This window comes from Hylobates moloch, unplaced genomic scaffold, assembly GCF_009828535.3.
Source record: "Hylobates moloch isolate HMO894 unplaced genomic scaffold, HMol_V3 SCAFFOLD_4, whole genome shotgun sequence".
Taxonomy (NCBI): domain Eukaryota; kingdom Metazoa; phylum Chordata; class Mammalia; order Primates; family Hylobatidae; genus Hylobates; species Hylobates moloch.
The window spans coordinates 69,533,263-69,550,133 of record NW_026652279.1 but is presented as its reverse complement, the minus strand read 5'-3'; the positions used below and the strand labels follow the sequence as shown (position 1 = coordinate 69,550,133).

The window sequence follows — 16,871 nt, the reverse complement described above, 5'->3', positions numbered from 1 at the left end:
ACAAAATGTAATATTGGCTAGTCCCTTTTCATTTCTCTTCTTTCACGTTTCCCAGATACGCAATTTTGTAATGAAATTGTCTACCCCCAGAAAAACTTGAAGATACTTTTACTGTATGTAAATGTGTAAATTAGTTAAGGGGAATTTAGCTCTTATTGAGGTATACACTTTATATACTTTATCTTCCTCCAGTAAAATGACATTGGAACACTAACGCTGAATGAATGCTTATATGTTATTGATGTCATGTGTTTTTGCTCTATTTTTAAAGCCTAGATGAGATTATTTTTATTAGTACTTCAGATTGTCAAAATTTGTTAGCCTGTATATTTACTGATTTGCATCTTAGACCTTTCTTTCCAATTTAATTTCCCATGTTTTTGTAAACAGTCTATATCTTTCTCTGTTTATCCACTGCTCTTTATTGGTATTTTATAGTTTATTATGATTAGCTAGATGTATAATATTTTATTTATCTCTATTGGCATTTTCTGGTCTCTCCTAAATCTATGGATTTGGATTTTTCATCAGTTGTGAAAAATTCTTGTCCATGTCTTTGCCACATTTCTTATTTCCCTTTTAGAACTGTGATTAAACATGTCTACTCCACCTCTGTGTTCCTTAACTCTTGCTTCTTGTGTTTTCCATTTCTTTGTCTTTCTGTAGGTACTCTGGATAATTTTTTCAGTGTACTGATTTTTTCTTCAGGTGTATCTAATCGTCAATAAAATCTGCCTGTTGACTTTTAATTTCAGTGACTTTATTATTTCTGGAAGCATTTTGACTACTGATAATTTTATCTTGTTCTTTATATTTTTAATGTCATCATTTCTTAAACTATATAATACCCATATTTTATATTCTGTATGATTTTAATAAAGTCTCTGTGACTAACGTTCTTTTGGCCTTGTTCATAGTGCTGTGTTTCCTTGTATGTTGTGGTTTTTATTGTTCTTATCATTATTATTTTTGTTTATATTGTGAGTTTGTATTTTCTAGAATAAATTTATTTGTGGTAATTGAAGCCTGGATTGAAAGAATTTGCATTTGTTTTTGTCAGGTGCCTGGAGATATTACTAGCTTGGGACCAATATTAGCTCAATTCTTGGCTTGAGAATTTTTTGACCATGTAGATATATGAATTCGGGTCACGACCTACATGAGAAGATTTTCAAAGTAGTTTTTTTTTTTTTTTTTCCTTTTTCTACTTAGCTCCAAGTTCACACTGGCAGTTTTCCTTCCAGTCTAGAAATGTGGGGAAGAATATACTGGTGTAGCTATTTGAATTTTTAGTCAAGGCAAGCTATTTTATCTAGCATTTTAATTGTTTACAGAGGGAGGATCATTAAAGGTACCTAGTGACTCATACTATGGAAAATACAATGTACAGTTTCTTTAGTTTTGTCCGTACAGTAGTCTCCCCTCATCTGTGGATTCACTTTCTGCGGTTTGTTACCCATAGTCAACCATGGTCCAAAAATATTAAATAGAATATTCCAGAAATAATACATTTTAAAATTGCAGGCCATTCTGAGTAGCATGATGAAATCTCACACCATCCCAACTAGGATGTGAATTATCCCTTTGTTCAGTGTATCTACACTGTATATGCTACCTGCCCATTAGTCATTTCGTAGCCCTCTAGGTTATCAGATCAACTATCATGAGTATCACAGTGCTTGTGTTCAAGTAACCCCTATTTTACTTAATAATGGCCCCAAAGCCAAGAGTAGTGATGCCGGTAATTCATATATGCCAAAGAGAAGCTGTAAAGTGCTTCAATTGGAAAGATGAAAGTTCTCAACTTCAGAAAAAAAAAAATTTGCATGCTGAGGTTGCTAAAATCTCACAGTGAACAAATTTCCTATCTCTGACATTGTGAGGGACAAAGAAATTCATGCTAGTTTTACTGTCACACCTCAAACTGCAAAATTTAAAGCCACACAGTGCATGTTAAGGTGCTTAGTTAAGATGGAAAAGGCGTTACATTTGTGAGTGGGAGACATGAACAGAAACATATTCAAATTGATGAAAATTGGGTTAGGTACTATCCGTGGTTTCAAGCATCCAGTGGGAGGGAAGGGGTCTGGTAATGTATCCCCTGTGGATAAGTGGGCACTATGTGTGTGTGTGTGTGTGTGTGTGTGTGTGTGTGTGTGTGTGTATGAACAAAACTGTTAACTTTTTCCTCCCTCAGTAAAGATGTTACTGAAGAAAATATTTTGAAGATTAAGTGCATTAGAATAGTTGAGTATGTCAACGTTACCCACAATCAAATGCTCTTTGTTACTATTAAGTAGGACTGAATAGAAATTTCTGTAAGATACCAAACCTTTAGTTAGTATATATAGAAAAAGTTCTTAAAAGTTGAGTGTTTTAAATAAAATGTGGGTAAAGGTTTATTATATTATTGTGTGACTCACGTAGAGTAGACCTAATTTTCCTTTACTTAAATTGGTAAGTGGATTTCTTTTATTTGGACAATTAAGTATCATATTTAGTGGAATTTTCCTATGGTAGATAAATGCACAAATCTTTCTTGTATTTTAGTGTAAAAATTACTAATATGCTACAGAAATCCAAAAAAGAATAAGGGTTAGCAGAAGTCTAAGAGTTTGTTTATAAGTAGACCTGCACAGTTTAAATCTGGGTTATTCAAGGGGGAACTGTAAATCATTTTGTTTGGGAATATCCTGGATAATTATTTCAATTTAGGTAAATAAATTGTACATAAAATTTGGACTAAAATTTTTTATAAATGTATAAACTGAACATATCCAAAAAAGAATAATAATTCTGGTTATCACTATCAAACACTATGTCTGTCTGTGTGTTTTAGGGAAGTCTGGTACCTTATTACCATTTGTAATACAGTCATGTGCCACAGAATGATGTTTTAAAGGTCAATGACCACATATACAACAGTGGTCCCATAAGATTATAATACCGTACTTTTACTGTACCTTTTCTGTGTTTAGATACACAAATACTTACCATTGTGTTACAGCTGCATATAACATTCAGTATACAAACATGCTGAACAAGTTTGTAGCCGAAGAGCAATAGGCTATATACCATTTAGCTTAGACGTATAGTAGGCTACACCAGCTAGGTTTGTATAAGCACACTCTGATGTCTGCACAATGACACAATTGCCTAAGGATGCATTTCTCTAATGTATCCCCTTCAGTAAGTGAAAGGCAAATAAGTATGATTATGTATCATAGATTTTTTAAAATTCAAAACACATATCATTTAGTATGTATTTGTCCTACTACAAATTATGTTTGTCTGTATATACAGTTGACCCTTGAACAATGCAGGGGTTGGGGTGCTGACCACCCTCCCCCATGCAGTCATATTCACATAAAACTTTTGACTCCCCCAGAATTTAACTACTAATAGCCTACTGTTGGTAGGGAGCCTTACCAATAATATAGAGTGTTGATACACACACATTTTGTATGTTACATGTATAATACACTGAATTCTTATAATAAAGGAAGCTAGAGAATAAGTGTTATTAAGAAAACCATAAAGAAAAGAAAATATATTCACTCTTCATTAAATGAAGTGGATCATTATAAAGGTCTTCATCCTTGTTTTCATGTTGAATTTGCTGAGGAAGAGGAAGAAGAGGGGTTAATCTTGCTGTCTCAGGGTTAGCAGAAGTCTGAGTTTGTTTATAAGTAGACCTGCACAGTTTAAATCTGCGTTATTCAAGGGGGAACTGTAAGTCATTGTGTTTGGGAATATCCTGGATACTTATTTCAATTTAGGTAAGTGAACTGTACATAACTTATAATTTGGACTAAAATTTTTTATAAATGTATAAACGGAACATATTAAACATGGTAAAAAATAATATATTAAACACATTTATTGTAGAAACATATTAAACATGTTCAACATGAAAAACTGCTAAATATTATACAATAATAAATTTTTGGAAAGAAATCTTTTGATGAGTTTAATCAGATATTTTTTAAAAATCTTGATAATTTAAGAATGATTAGCCTGTTACATTTCAACAAAATTGACATATGCATAGCTGAGCAGAACAAACCTCTGAAGATCTTGTGTTTCCTTATAGATTGTTGAAGAAAATCTGGATGGTGACACGTTAATAAATAATGGTTGTACTATGTTATTAATCAGCAAATACGTATGCACTAAGTGCCGGGAATTGTGCCAAGTGCTTTTCAAGAGGTGGTTACTATTATTACTTGTGTTTTATAAATAAACTGAAGCATTGAGATATTAAGTAACTTGCCCAGGGTTACTCATCAATTAAGTAGTGGAGCTGAGATTCAAACCCAAACAGCTAGACCATGGGTCTGTAAAGGACCAGATACTAAGTATTATAGGCTGTCTGCCTATAATAGGTCTGTGTTGTCACTGGTCAACTCTACCACTGTGGTATGAAAGCAGCTGTAGTCAATATGTAAATAAATGGATATGACTGTGTTCCAGTAATACCTTATATATTGGCACTGATAATTGAATTTCATGTAATTTTCACCCACCATGAAATACTGTTCTTTTGACTTAAAAAATTTTAAATATGGCTAACCATTCATTTCTCATGTACTATACAAAAACTGGCCTTCCTTGGGCCAGATTTGGCCTGTGAGCAGTAGTTTACCAGCCTTGCTGTAGGTTGTTACTTATATTTTGGGCTTCTACTTTATACTATTTTGGACTCATTCACTCTGCACCCTACAGAGTTTTCTTCCATAAGGATAGCTATACAAGTTGATCTCTAAACATTTAGTTGATTATTTATTCAGTCAATAGGAAATACAACAGGTTGGAAACAAGAGGTTTCTAATTCTACATGTATTTCAGATTCTTATAGTAATTTCAGACTTTTCTTCATAAATACTTGCTGACTTCCTTAAAACTTCCTCTAAAGAAAAGGTTTGATGTGTTTTGCCTTTATTTACTGTTATTTTGCATGTGGTTTTTCTCTTTTTAATATCATTATCATGGAGTTGGACCATGTTATTTAGGTAACTGGTAGTAGGGCATGCACACTACCATCTGTGCTTTAGATGGTACAGTCCAAACAGCAGTTTGTAAAGTTGGTAAGTAGTGGGTTCATTTCTGTGTTTTAGGAAGATAATAACTGCTGTGTTGAACATGGATTTTGAGTAAGTATGGAATGTCAAGAGTGGAGGTCCATTAGATGTTTAAAGATGAGATAGATGTGAATTAGTGCTTTGTTACTAGGAATAGAGAAGATTCCAGAGATGCTTTTTGTTGGGCTTGTTTTATACTTACTAATAGTAAAATAAAAAATTACAAAACGATTAATAATGAAAAATAATTCTCCCTTTCATTTCTGACCCCTAGTTCTTATTTACCCTTTGCAGAGTCAGTTGCTTTGTTGGATATCTTGCTAGATAGTCTGACAATGTACAAACTTTATGTATTGGTGTATACGTTCCCTCCACCCTCTGACCCCTCACCTCCATTCCCATTTACACAAAGATAATGTAATGAATATGTATCTCTGGGTCTTTGCTTAACAATATATCTTGGAATTTTTAAATTCATATAGATGTAGCTATATTCTCACTAATGTTCCATTAATATTTGTATTATATTTCATTGTATGGATATATTTAATTTACCTAGTACCCTATGGTAGACATTCAGAATATTTCCAGTTTTTTGCTACTATAAACCATTTGTAATGTATATTGTTATGTCTTTGAGCTTATATATGTATATTTCGAGGATGAAATTTCTATAAGTAGAACTGCTAGGTCAAATGGTATGTGTACATTTTAAATTGTGATGAGTATAGGAACATTGACATTCCTTCCAACAAGATTATCAGGTCCTGTTTCTATACACCAAAGCCATCATAGAATACATCATCTCTTTTATTTCCATAAATATGAGAGGAGAAATGGTATTTAATCTTTATAATTTTGGCCTAATAAGGAATAAGAGCATGTTTTCTATTGGAAAACAAATCCACTTGCATTTATTTTCTGCAAAATATTATCTTGCAGTTTTCTACTAGGTTATTGACTTTTTTTTTTTTAACCTAACTTGTAGAAGCATTTAAATTAAGGAAATCATCAAAGAGTCTTTCTCAGTGTATCAGTTTGCTTTTGATTGGTTTTACGTTTTGTGGTCTGTTGATATTTTAAAATTTGTAGTAGTCAAATTTATAAAAAGTCAGGTTATGGAGTATGGTGATTGTGCTATAAATGTGTAATTGTGTAATATTTAGGTCTTTTATATAATTTTAAAAGCATATATTCTCATATTTACATTTTATAATTTTAGTCTATTAGTGATTTGTTTTGATTAAAAGCAAAAACTATTAAAAAACAACTTTAGGTAGTTACACTTGAGGATCTGCTAGATGAATTAAGATCTAAGATTTAGAGAGATTTGTCACTTGTACTACTTTAGGATTGCTAAATAATAAATAATTTTATAATTTTCCATGCTCATGATTAGGAAATCATTCATGTTCCTTTCTTTATGAATCATAAATTATTAAGAGCACATAAAGTATTTAGTAACAGTATTTCCAAATAATTTATTTAAAAAGGAGGAACTACAGAATTTGAGCAATCCTGTTATGAGTGGGATAATCAAGGTAAGCTTAGTGTGAGGAACCATGTGTCATTTATTAGATATGGTTGTTAGTATATGCTATAATATAAATGTTGGCCGAGAGTTTTATGGTGATTCTCTAACTTATGTTTTTGTGTTAATTTTGTTCAACTCTTGTATCACCCTGAAAAAAATGAGATTTTGGATTTTCTCTGGCGTCCCATTGTATTAGGATGAAGCCAGACTTTGGGTTCATTTTAGATGATCCTTCTATGTATAGCTATCATTGTTGTGACCTTGTATGCCATTAAATTGTATTGCATTGTGGTCATTAGTAGGCATGAGTAATATAATTGTTTCATTCTATAGTTCTAAAACAAGTATATTTCTTTGTGTTTTCCTTGAAGGCACTTCTTTTAAAATCTTACAGAAAACATAATATGAATTCTAGTGATCGGTACAATTTTTTTAAACCAAAATATTTTAAGTCAAATATTTGATATTAGATAGCTGATACTATTTGATAATCTTTTAATTGGAGCAAAACTCAAGCAATGAAAGTTATTCACTTATTCTTTCTAGGAGTTTCTTTGAGTTGCTGCTGTTCTTTGGAAGAGATGAGTTTTATGAAGAGCCCTTAAAGGATATTCTTGGATCATTCCAGGTAAAAAAACAGTTTACTACTTCACATTTTGTCTACACTTAAAATAGACCATTATGCTCCCCCTAAATATAGCTTATTGGTTATTTATTGCTTATAAGTTTTTAATGGTTGCTAAGGTGACAGTGTTTAAGATCCTATTATTACTGGCTGATAAAGAAAACTCATACAGTTAATTTTTAACTGTATTCCCAAGCAGTTCATAGCTGGAATTCCTATTCTACATTTGTTAGAAAAGAGCCTGCTAACCACCCTTGTGGATTCCTAGAACTTAGCCCTGGTGAAAAACGATTCTTCTTTGCCAGACTTGAAGCAAGCTGTCTATCCCATGCCACTTTTTCCCTTGGCTGTACCTTGATTTTCTCTCTCATAATAGCTTTCCCAAGCTAGGAGACAGAAGATTTTTTTTTAATTTTAGGGCACCTGGTATAGGAGAGAAGAGAGTAAATTCAGATGGGAATGACAAACGATTCAAGGCCTCTCCTGTAGATGAAAGACATTTGATCTTTTTACTACTTACTGGGAAGCAACCCTGACCCACTCGGCGAAGTAAAGGAAGATGTACTTTGAGCTCCCCCTAGGGGTGAAGTGTCCCTGATCACCCATTTAGAACTGAAATACACAGACAACTTATATTTGTTACCATGGTGTTAAAAGAAAGGCTTATAGACAACCAGTACTGCTGTGTTAGGTACATTATATTGAACATTCTACTTTAACCATTCTTACCTTCAGCAAAAGAGGTAAAAATACCTGTTCTCATGGAACTTATGTTCCAATTAGAATATATATTCAAGTATTTAAAACTTACTAATTTTCCATTCCATTTTTCTTTTGATACTTGTATTCTTCGTAATCCATTCTTAAACTTTTACTCGGCAAATGTTTATTGAGTCCCCACAGTGTGCTAATGTACTAAGGTCTGAGGAAAACAGTAGTAAGCAAAACAGAAAAAAATCCTCCTATTGTGGAATTATTAATGATTCTGGTATAGGGACAGAAAGACAATCAAACCTTTATAAATGAAAAATTGACAGATTCCTTAGAGAAAAACAAAGGAGGACGGGGATAGTGCTGGCATGGTGATATTGGGGAAGGATATTTCAGTATTAAATGGGGAGGTAAAGAAATACCTCATGAGATGTTGGCTGACCACTGACAATGGGAACCACTGAAATGTTTGGAGTAGATGAGGGGCAATATTTAACTTCCACTTTAAATGTATGAAAAACATAACATTTGTGAAGGGATATATCCTTTATTGTTTCCCTTGTAAGCAGGGTGCCTATTCAGTTATCAAAATAAGAAATTTCTCAAGGAAAAGTTAACAGTTTTGCATACTTTTCTATCTCCTGCTCTGACCCTTTGACGCTCTCTAATCCTGGCTGATTCTAAAGCCCATCTACTACCCCCCTCCCCCCACCTTTTAAAAATCTCTGCCATTTCTGCCACTTTTGTTACTGTGGCTTCTTCCTACTCTGAATTTCCTTGAGCCTCTAACTCCTATATTCTAGGATAGGTTTCACCTTTTGCTCTCATGTTATCTTTACCTAGAGAAACATCCTTCATTTGCTGACCTGAGCTTATGCTGTAAGTGCTTCCCAGGCCTGTGCCCTTAGGAACTCAGGAAGGGCCAACATGTAGTCCATCATGTATACCTCCCTAAAACCTTGTATTTTCCAAGCTTATGAATTCTCCAGGCTTTTGACTGACATTGATAATAGTGACCAATAGTGATAAGTGACTAATTCAGTGACAATCCCAAATGTCACTTTTTGAAATATTTTTAATCTATTGTCCTGTGCAAGTAAGTGCAAACCCTAGCTCCCTAAGTGGTTCATCTCCATACATCTTTCATACAGATTCATACTAGCATAAGATGGTGTTCTTTCTCATCTCCCATAAGTAGGACAAACACAGTCCTACTCATATTTTAATGTACATAAAGATCACCTGGGGATCTTGTTAAAATTTAGATTATGATTCAGTAGTTGTGGGAGGGGGCCTGATAGTCTGCATTTCTGATAAGCTCCAAGGTGATATTAATGCTGCTAGCCCCTGAACCACACTTTGAATACCAAGGTATTCTTTGTTGGATTTGAGTTAACTTCCTTTCCCCACTGTATTTCAACTGTGAGTTTACCAGCTTTGCTGCTTACACTGTGTCATCCTGGGCAAGTTTCATAATTTCTGTATCAGTTTCTTTATTTGTAAAATGGAGGCAATAACTATACTTGCTGCATAGTCACTTTATGGGTTAAATGAGTAAAGTGCTTGGCATAATTCCTGGCAAAATGATCATGTCACTGTTTTTAAGGTAGGCAGTAGAGCCTGTCTGGTGAAGGGTATGGGTTGTCAGGTCTTACTACCTGGATTTTTATTTTTGCAGTAATACCAAAACCAAGCTATTAGATTTATTATTTTCTTCCATGAATTTCTGATCTCCTAAAATCTGAGTTGTTCAAGTAGAAATTTTTAACTCTTCTTACCTATAATTTTTCCTCTCCGTTATTTCTAGAAGAAACTTCATTCTTAGAGCCAAATATTCCATTTACTGGCCTCCGAAAGTTTTCTTCTTAGCCTTTTACTTCCAGTAGTTTTTGTTTACATTTCTCATATGATGCATCTGCCTCATCATCATCATTATATCTAGCAATTTTCGAGATTCCCAATGAAGTGACAAAAATAATGTAAAATAAGGGAAAATAATAATGATAAATGCTGGAAATTAGGATGGGAGCTTTATGTCAACTGCTCAGGGATGAAGCCAGATTGACGGATGGGCCAAACAATACTTGATTGACTGAATGCGATGAAACAGGGAAATGTGTGAGAGAGGAAAAGATAATATAGAGAGAAAGAGAGAACTTCCAGTGGTATCGAGTCATGTCCCCCTCTATCCCCTGCTTGTAACAACAAGGGCTGGAGGAAATAGGTGGTAGGGATTTGGGGTGTGGTCAATTTCATTCTTGTTGCTGCTTCTCAGAAGTGCATCAGGCATGCAGCAGAGGCTAAAGGACAGAAATCCTGAGTGACTTTTATACCTACATTAAAAATAAGATACATGGGCCAGGCGTGGTGGTTCACGCCTGTAATCCCAGCACTTTGGGAGGCCGAGGCGGGCAGATCACCTGAGGATGGGAGTTCGAGACCAGCCTGACCAACGTGGAGAAATCTCATCCCTACTAAAAATACAAAGTTAGCAGGTTGTGGTGGCTCATGCCTGTAATCCCAGCCACTTGGGAAGCTGAGGCAGGAGAATCGCTTGAACCTGGGAGGCAGAGGTTGCAGTGAGCCGAGATCACACCATCGCACTCCAGCCGGGACAACAAGAGCGAAACTCTGTCTCAAAAGAAAAAAAAATACACGCACACACATATATTATATATATGTATGTATATATGTTGTGTGTGTGTGTGTGTGTGTGTGTGTGTGTGTATATACATATATATATGGCTTTTCATGAGCGTATTCTTTCCATTGAGAGAATGAGGGTATGATCCAAACTAAATGCAGCCAGCCCCATTACCCAGAGGTAAGAAAGTCTTATAAGAGAGGTGTGGTTGTCTTTCACCTAAGCTTCCTCTTTACTCTCTCATAGGCCATGATCTACCAAATTAAACTGTAGTACATATAAACTTTCTTCGCCTCTGTTTGGGCATGAAGGATTTGACAGAGATTTATTCACCTGCTAGTAAAACAGTTCTCTGTTCTAGATGTTGTAGGTAAAGATGACTAAAGAGGATAAATACCTCAGTTATCATCAGTTAACTGGAAAGATAAGACAGTTTAAAAATTTTTTTTCTTAAAGGATCTGTTACGTTTTTGCCGAGGTTGAGTTTATAATATCTTCCATGAATATAAGTGAAATTGCAAAGAAGGGACAACCCCAAAGAACATACAGAGATAAAATATTATATAGAGATGGAACTATCAAATTGAAAGTACAGTGAAGGCAATTAGCAGATTAACTCCAGCAAAAACCAAATTAATGAAGGAAATAATATCTAAAATGTAATTTAATTTTCAACTCATAATTACTTGCAGACATAACTTGGTTATACTTTTTAATTTTGGGGATAAAGGAAAGTTCCTGAAAATGTGTAGGACTCATGTAGAACAAACAGGATTCCCACAAAGGAAAAAATCAAATCAGGCTGGCAATAAAATTCCCCATAGTAACAAATGCCAGCATAAATAATGTCTGGATTTTTTTAAGGGGAAAAATATGATTTAATAATATAGTTGTCAAGCCCTATAGTTTATAAGGTAGGGCAACAGAAATAAATAGTCTGAATACTTGGAAACAAACCAATGACAGGTCTTTTATCAGGACAACAAAGTAGTATGCCAGGTGATCAAAATAAAGAATTTACAAATGGGGTCATTACAGAATAAAAGAAATAGGACTGACCTGAGGAAAAAATAAGGCATTTTTATTACGGTTATCATGAAGAATCCATTAATGTCTAATGATTCTAGAAAAGGAAAATACAAATTGTAAAAAGCACACACAATAATCTGGAACTAAAATCTCAGATTATGGTATTGATTGGATGGAGATAAGGAAGATAGAGAAGAATCAAATGTATTTTTGGGCATCTATGTAGAAATAACTACAGGGTGGTGACATTTGTTAAGGGAGCAGTGATTATATAAGGGGAGGAGCAGCATATAGAAAGACGTTAAATTTCATTCTAGACACACTGAGTTTTAAATGTCTGGAACTTACAAGTACTGTTGCCCAATAGATGGTTAGTTTAAGAAAAAAAACAACCAAGAACATTTACTACTTTTATAAATTAAGAGAAACATAGATGTTTTAGTTGTTGTTGTTTTAATAATAAGGGAAAAAAGCAACTGTGCGGTAGTAACTGAAATGCCAACTAAACCAGTAATCTAAAAGTCTTACTACCAAAGCTCTGCAAGTGTTTTAATGAGCCTGCCCTGACCTTAGAGAAAACTCTATCCTTATCCCGTGGAGCCAGTATATAAGTCACAAAGATCTTTTTTGTTCAGGCTATAAGTAGGCCTTAATTAAGCCTTCTTTCCCTGAGACACAACCTGTTTTTTATTTGCTTGTCCTTTGGGTCAGTCAGGAAAGGGATTTAGGAGGTGGTGTGGGATATCATGTCCCAAGCAGGAGGCTCAAGGCTATCTCACTGCGTAATATACCATAGGAGAAGTGGAAAAAATCATCAAAGGTAGAAGAGCCAGCCACATTAAAGGGGTTGAAAAGCCCACCCTGCTTTGTGGGGCAAGTGTTGATCTCCCCTAAGAAATAAGAGTGTATAGTCATCATAAACCAGCAAACCTCCCAGATTTTATTATTTTTAGCTAAGATGAAGACGTTTAGAACTACTGACTTTCCACTAAAACCTCAAAACCTGGACCATGGCCCTTCTCTAGAGTACTTGGAATAAGTTTCCCAAAGACTTAATTTGGGAAGGTCCTAATCTTGGTAGTCACAGCAACCTTTGTAGTGCTAGCTAAAAGGCATTAAAAGAAAACAACCATATCAGCTTAATAGCAAAGCATTTTTTGAGCAAATTTTCAAAACTGTGCTACCATATTTTCTGCTCAAATAGTTCTCTCCTGGGTCTACTCAACTGCACTTTGACCGTGTGTGACTTTTCCCCCCTAAGTTTTTCCACCATTACTTACAAAGCACTAATCCTCATGTATTCTATTTATGGTTAGATGTGTCTTTCACTACAACATTCGATTCAGTGGGCGGAAACTGATTTTCATCCTTGTGTCTCCAATACTAGTAGTCTTAATCCCTTAGTACGATATAAATGTTTGCCAAACAAATGAAAGATAAATAAATCCACAGTCATTTCTGAAGTTTAGACATTCCCCTCTTTTTAAAAAATTTCTTTTAGTGATGTATCATCCTTTCTGAACTTTAAAAAAACAAATTGATGTGTCCATCAATAAATGAATAGATATTTAAGTTCCGGGATACAAGTGCAAAACATGTACATGTTACATAGGTATACATGTGCCATGGTGGTTTGCTGCACCTATCAACCTGTCATCTAGGTTTTAAGCCTCGCATACATTAGCTGTTTTTCCTAATGCTATCTCTCCCCTCAGCCCCCCAACCCCCGACTGGCCCTGGTGTGTGTTGTTCCCCTCTGTGCGTCCATGTGTTCACATTATTCAACTCTCACTTATGAATGATAACATGTGGTGTTTGGTTTTCTGTCCCTGTGTTAGTTTGCTGAGGATGATGGTTTCCAGCTTCATCCATGTCCCTGCAAAGGACGTGATCTCATTCCTTTTTATGGCTGCATAGTATTCCTTGGTATAGATGTACCACATTTTCTTTATCCAGTCTATCATTGATGAGCATTTGGGTTGGTTCCATGTCTTTGCTAGTGTAAACAGTGCTGCAGTAAACACACATGTGCATGTGTCTTTATAGTAGAATGATTTATATTCTTTTGGGTTTATACTCAGTAATGGGATTGCTGGGTCAATTGGTATTTCTGGTTCTAGATCCTTGAGGAATCACCACACTGTCTTCCACAATGGTTGAACTAGTTTACATTCCCACCAACAGTGTAAAAGCTTTCCTATCTCTCCACAGCCTTGCCAGCATCTGTTGTTTCATGACCTTTTAATAATCACCATTCTGACTGGTGTGAAATGGTATCTTATTGTGGTTTTGATTTGCATTTCTCTGATGATCAGTGATGTTGAGATTTTTTTCATATGTTTTTTGGCCGCATAAATGTCCCAGAACTTAAAGTAAAAAAAAAAAAAAAAAAGACATATAAATGGCTACAGGTATATGAAAACATTTTGCTCATGATTACTAATCATCAGAAAAATTCAAATAAAAACTACAGTGAGATGTCATCTCACATCTGTTAGAATGGCTATTATAAAAGGCTGGGTGTGGTAGCTCATGCCTGTAATTTCAGCACTTTGGGAGGGCAAGGCGGGCGGATCACAAGGTCAGGAGTTCGAGACCAGCCAGACCAGCATGGTGAAACCCTGTCTCTACTAAAAATAACAAAAATTAGCCAGGCGTGGTGGCACACACCTGTAATCCCAGCCACTCAGGAGGCTGAGGCAGGAGAATCGCTTGAACCCAGGAGGCAGAGGTTGCAGCGAGCCGAGATCACATCACAGCACTCCAGCTTGGGTGACAGAGCGAGACTCTGTCTGAAAAAAAACAGAATGGCTATTATAAAAAAAACAAGATATAACAAGTATTGTTGAGGTGTGGAGAAAAGGGAACTCTTCTACATTGTAGATGGGAATGTAAGTTAGTAGAGCTACTATAGAAAATAGTATGGAGTTTCTTCAAAAAAATTAAAAATAGAGCTACCATATAATCCAGCAATCCTACTACTGGGTATATATTCAAAAAAGAGGAAATCAGTATGTGAAAGAGATAACCTGCATTCCTGTGTCTATTGCAGCATTGGAATCAATCTATGTCCATCAATAAATGAATAGATATTTAAAAATCTGGTATGAGATGAGTGTGTGTGTGTACATACTATACACAGACACACACAGAGTGAAATACTGTTTCATCTTAAAGAAGGCAATCTTGTCATTTACAACAACATGGATAAGCTGGAGGATATTAGGCTAAGTGAAATAATCTGGGCACAGAAAGATAAATACTGTATGATCTCACTTACATGTAGAGTGTAAAGATGTTGAACTCACAGAAGCAAGAGTAGAATGGTGGTTACCAGGGACTGAAGGACGCAGTGGATGGAGAGATATTGGTTAAAGAGGACAAAGTTTTAGTTAGACAGGATGAATAAATTCTGGGGATCTATTGTACAGCAAGGTTATTATGGTTAATAGTAATGTATTGTACATTCAAAAACTACTCTGGTAATAAATCTTAAGTGTTCTCACTACAAAAAAAAATAAGTTATGTGAGGTGATGAATATGTTAATTAGCTTGGTTGTAATTATTTTACAGTGTATACATATATCAAAACATCACATTGTATGTACACTGTAAATACATATAATTCTTATTTGTCAATTAGAAATAAAAAAGATTGAAGCAGTAGAGGCCACTGTGTACATCAATGGAATTGTTGGTTGGCAAGTTTCAATTTAGGGTAAGGGACAGGAAAATTCCTAAAAACCAGAATTAGGAATGAGTGTATATAATCCACAGTAATGGATTTTTTTAAGAAAATTAATTAGGTTCATTTTTTTAAAGAAAAAATGATCCTTTTTGTTGTAACATCCTTTCCTAATCACCTTTTAAAAAACAGTACCCCCCACATGCACAAAAAAATAGGTGTATTGTCTAAAACCGTTTATTTCATAGTCCATTGGTTACCACCTTGCAAAGTCAGGTGGAGGATGAATCAGTAAATGTATTGGTGGAACAAAAACATCAAACATTTATTTGTGGAGTCTACTTTGACAACATGCAGAAAAAATGAAAGTTGAAATATGCTCAACTGTGAGAAAAAGTATAAGGGAAAAGATTTCACTATCTATGAAAGAAACATATTTGACAAATGTACCATACATTTATCATTGGGAGAGGAAAGGACTGATGTTACAGTTTCAGATTCTGAAATCATTTTGTGAAGATTGTATTTCTTACATAATTTTTCTTAGATAAGCCTTGATATTTTTGCATTGGCTTTTATCTATTTGAAATAGTTGATCCTGTTTAATAATTCATGTATCACTATGTCAAAAAGATTTTCACTTTGTGTTTTTTTCAAAATAATCTTCTGTTTAAGAAAGAAACACCTTACTTCAACTGTTGAACTTGTATAATTATTTTGAAGAGGAACAAGAGCCAGAGTTATTTAAAACAAAATTTGCAATACATAAACTTCAGACAGGTTAAGCCAAAGGGATCGAGATCAAGCTTCCAAAAGTTAGGACTGTCAGTGTCAATAAATTGAATATATTTCAGGAAAGGCCAGTCAGTATACCTTGACATGGGAATAATGACATAGAACAGTCATTTCAGGAGAGGGTATTAAGCATTGTGTATTGGTAGTTATTCACACATAGCATCCAACCATAAGCAGATTGTGAGCATCTTGCAGTCTAGTGTTGTCAAGAGTAGGCATGTAAGTGCTTTTAAAATCAGTGATAGGATTAACACTTTGAAACTAGCTCTGAGAACACATTAAAGCATTCATTGTTCACTGAAAGATCATGTAGAGTGTCCTAATACATAATAACTAGAATTCTCAGTGTATTGGTGCTTGAAGCAATTTATATTTTCCCGGATAAAATATATTATAGAAAATTTAAGCTGTAAGGAACTGCACAGGGCATTAAGTTCAATCTCATTTTTAAATAAGTGATGAAACTAAGGACCAGAGAGATTCATTCATTCATCCTTTAAACAATAATTATTGGAGACTAACTAGCCCACTTTGTAGCTTAGGCAGCACTGTGACCTGTTCCCTTGACTGACTCTAATGTTCTTTCTGCTAAATCAAATTTTATATTTATTTCTTTGTATGCAAACCTGTGCTCAAAAAATCTTGCATGCACCTTAATTCTGCTTCAAGGCCTGTGTTAGGATGATGACAGTAGTTAGAACAGTGACAATTAATATGGTAGCCATATTAATTCATTACTTATTTTAAAATGCTAATGATAGGGTTGT

The 16,871-nt window shown here is 34.7% G+C and overlaps 1 protein-coding gene across 6 annotated transcripts in view; it reads left to right on the top strand.

Moving 5' to 3' along the window:
• ZNF654 (zinc finger protein 654) overlaps positions 1 to 16,871 on the top strand; it is a 91,457-nt gene that overhangs the window by 49,147 nt on the left and 25,439 nt on the right. For 5 of the 6 annotated variants that reach the window (XM_058437640.1, XM_032150381.2, XM_058437639.1 and 2 more), the window contains one exon: positions 7,162 to 7,243. In XM_058437640.1, coding sequence (XP_058293623.1) covers positions 7,162 to 7,243 — 82 coding nt within the window. Of the gene's footprint in view, positions 1 to 7,161; positions 7,244 to 16,871 lie in introns of those variants that run through there. The other variant, XM_058437641.1, reaches the window with a different exon arrangement.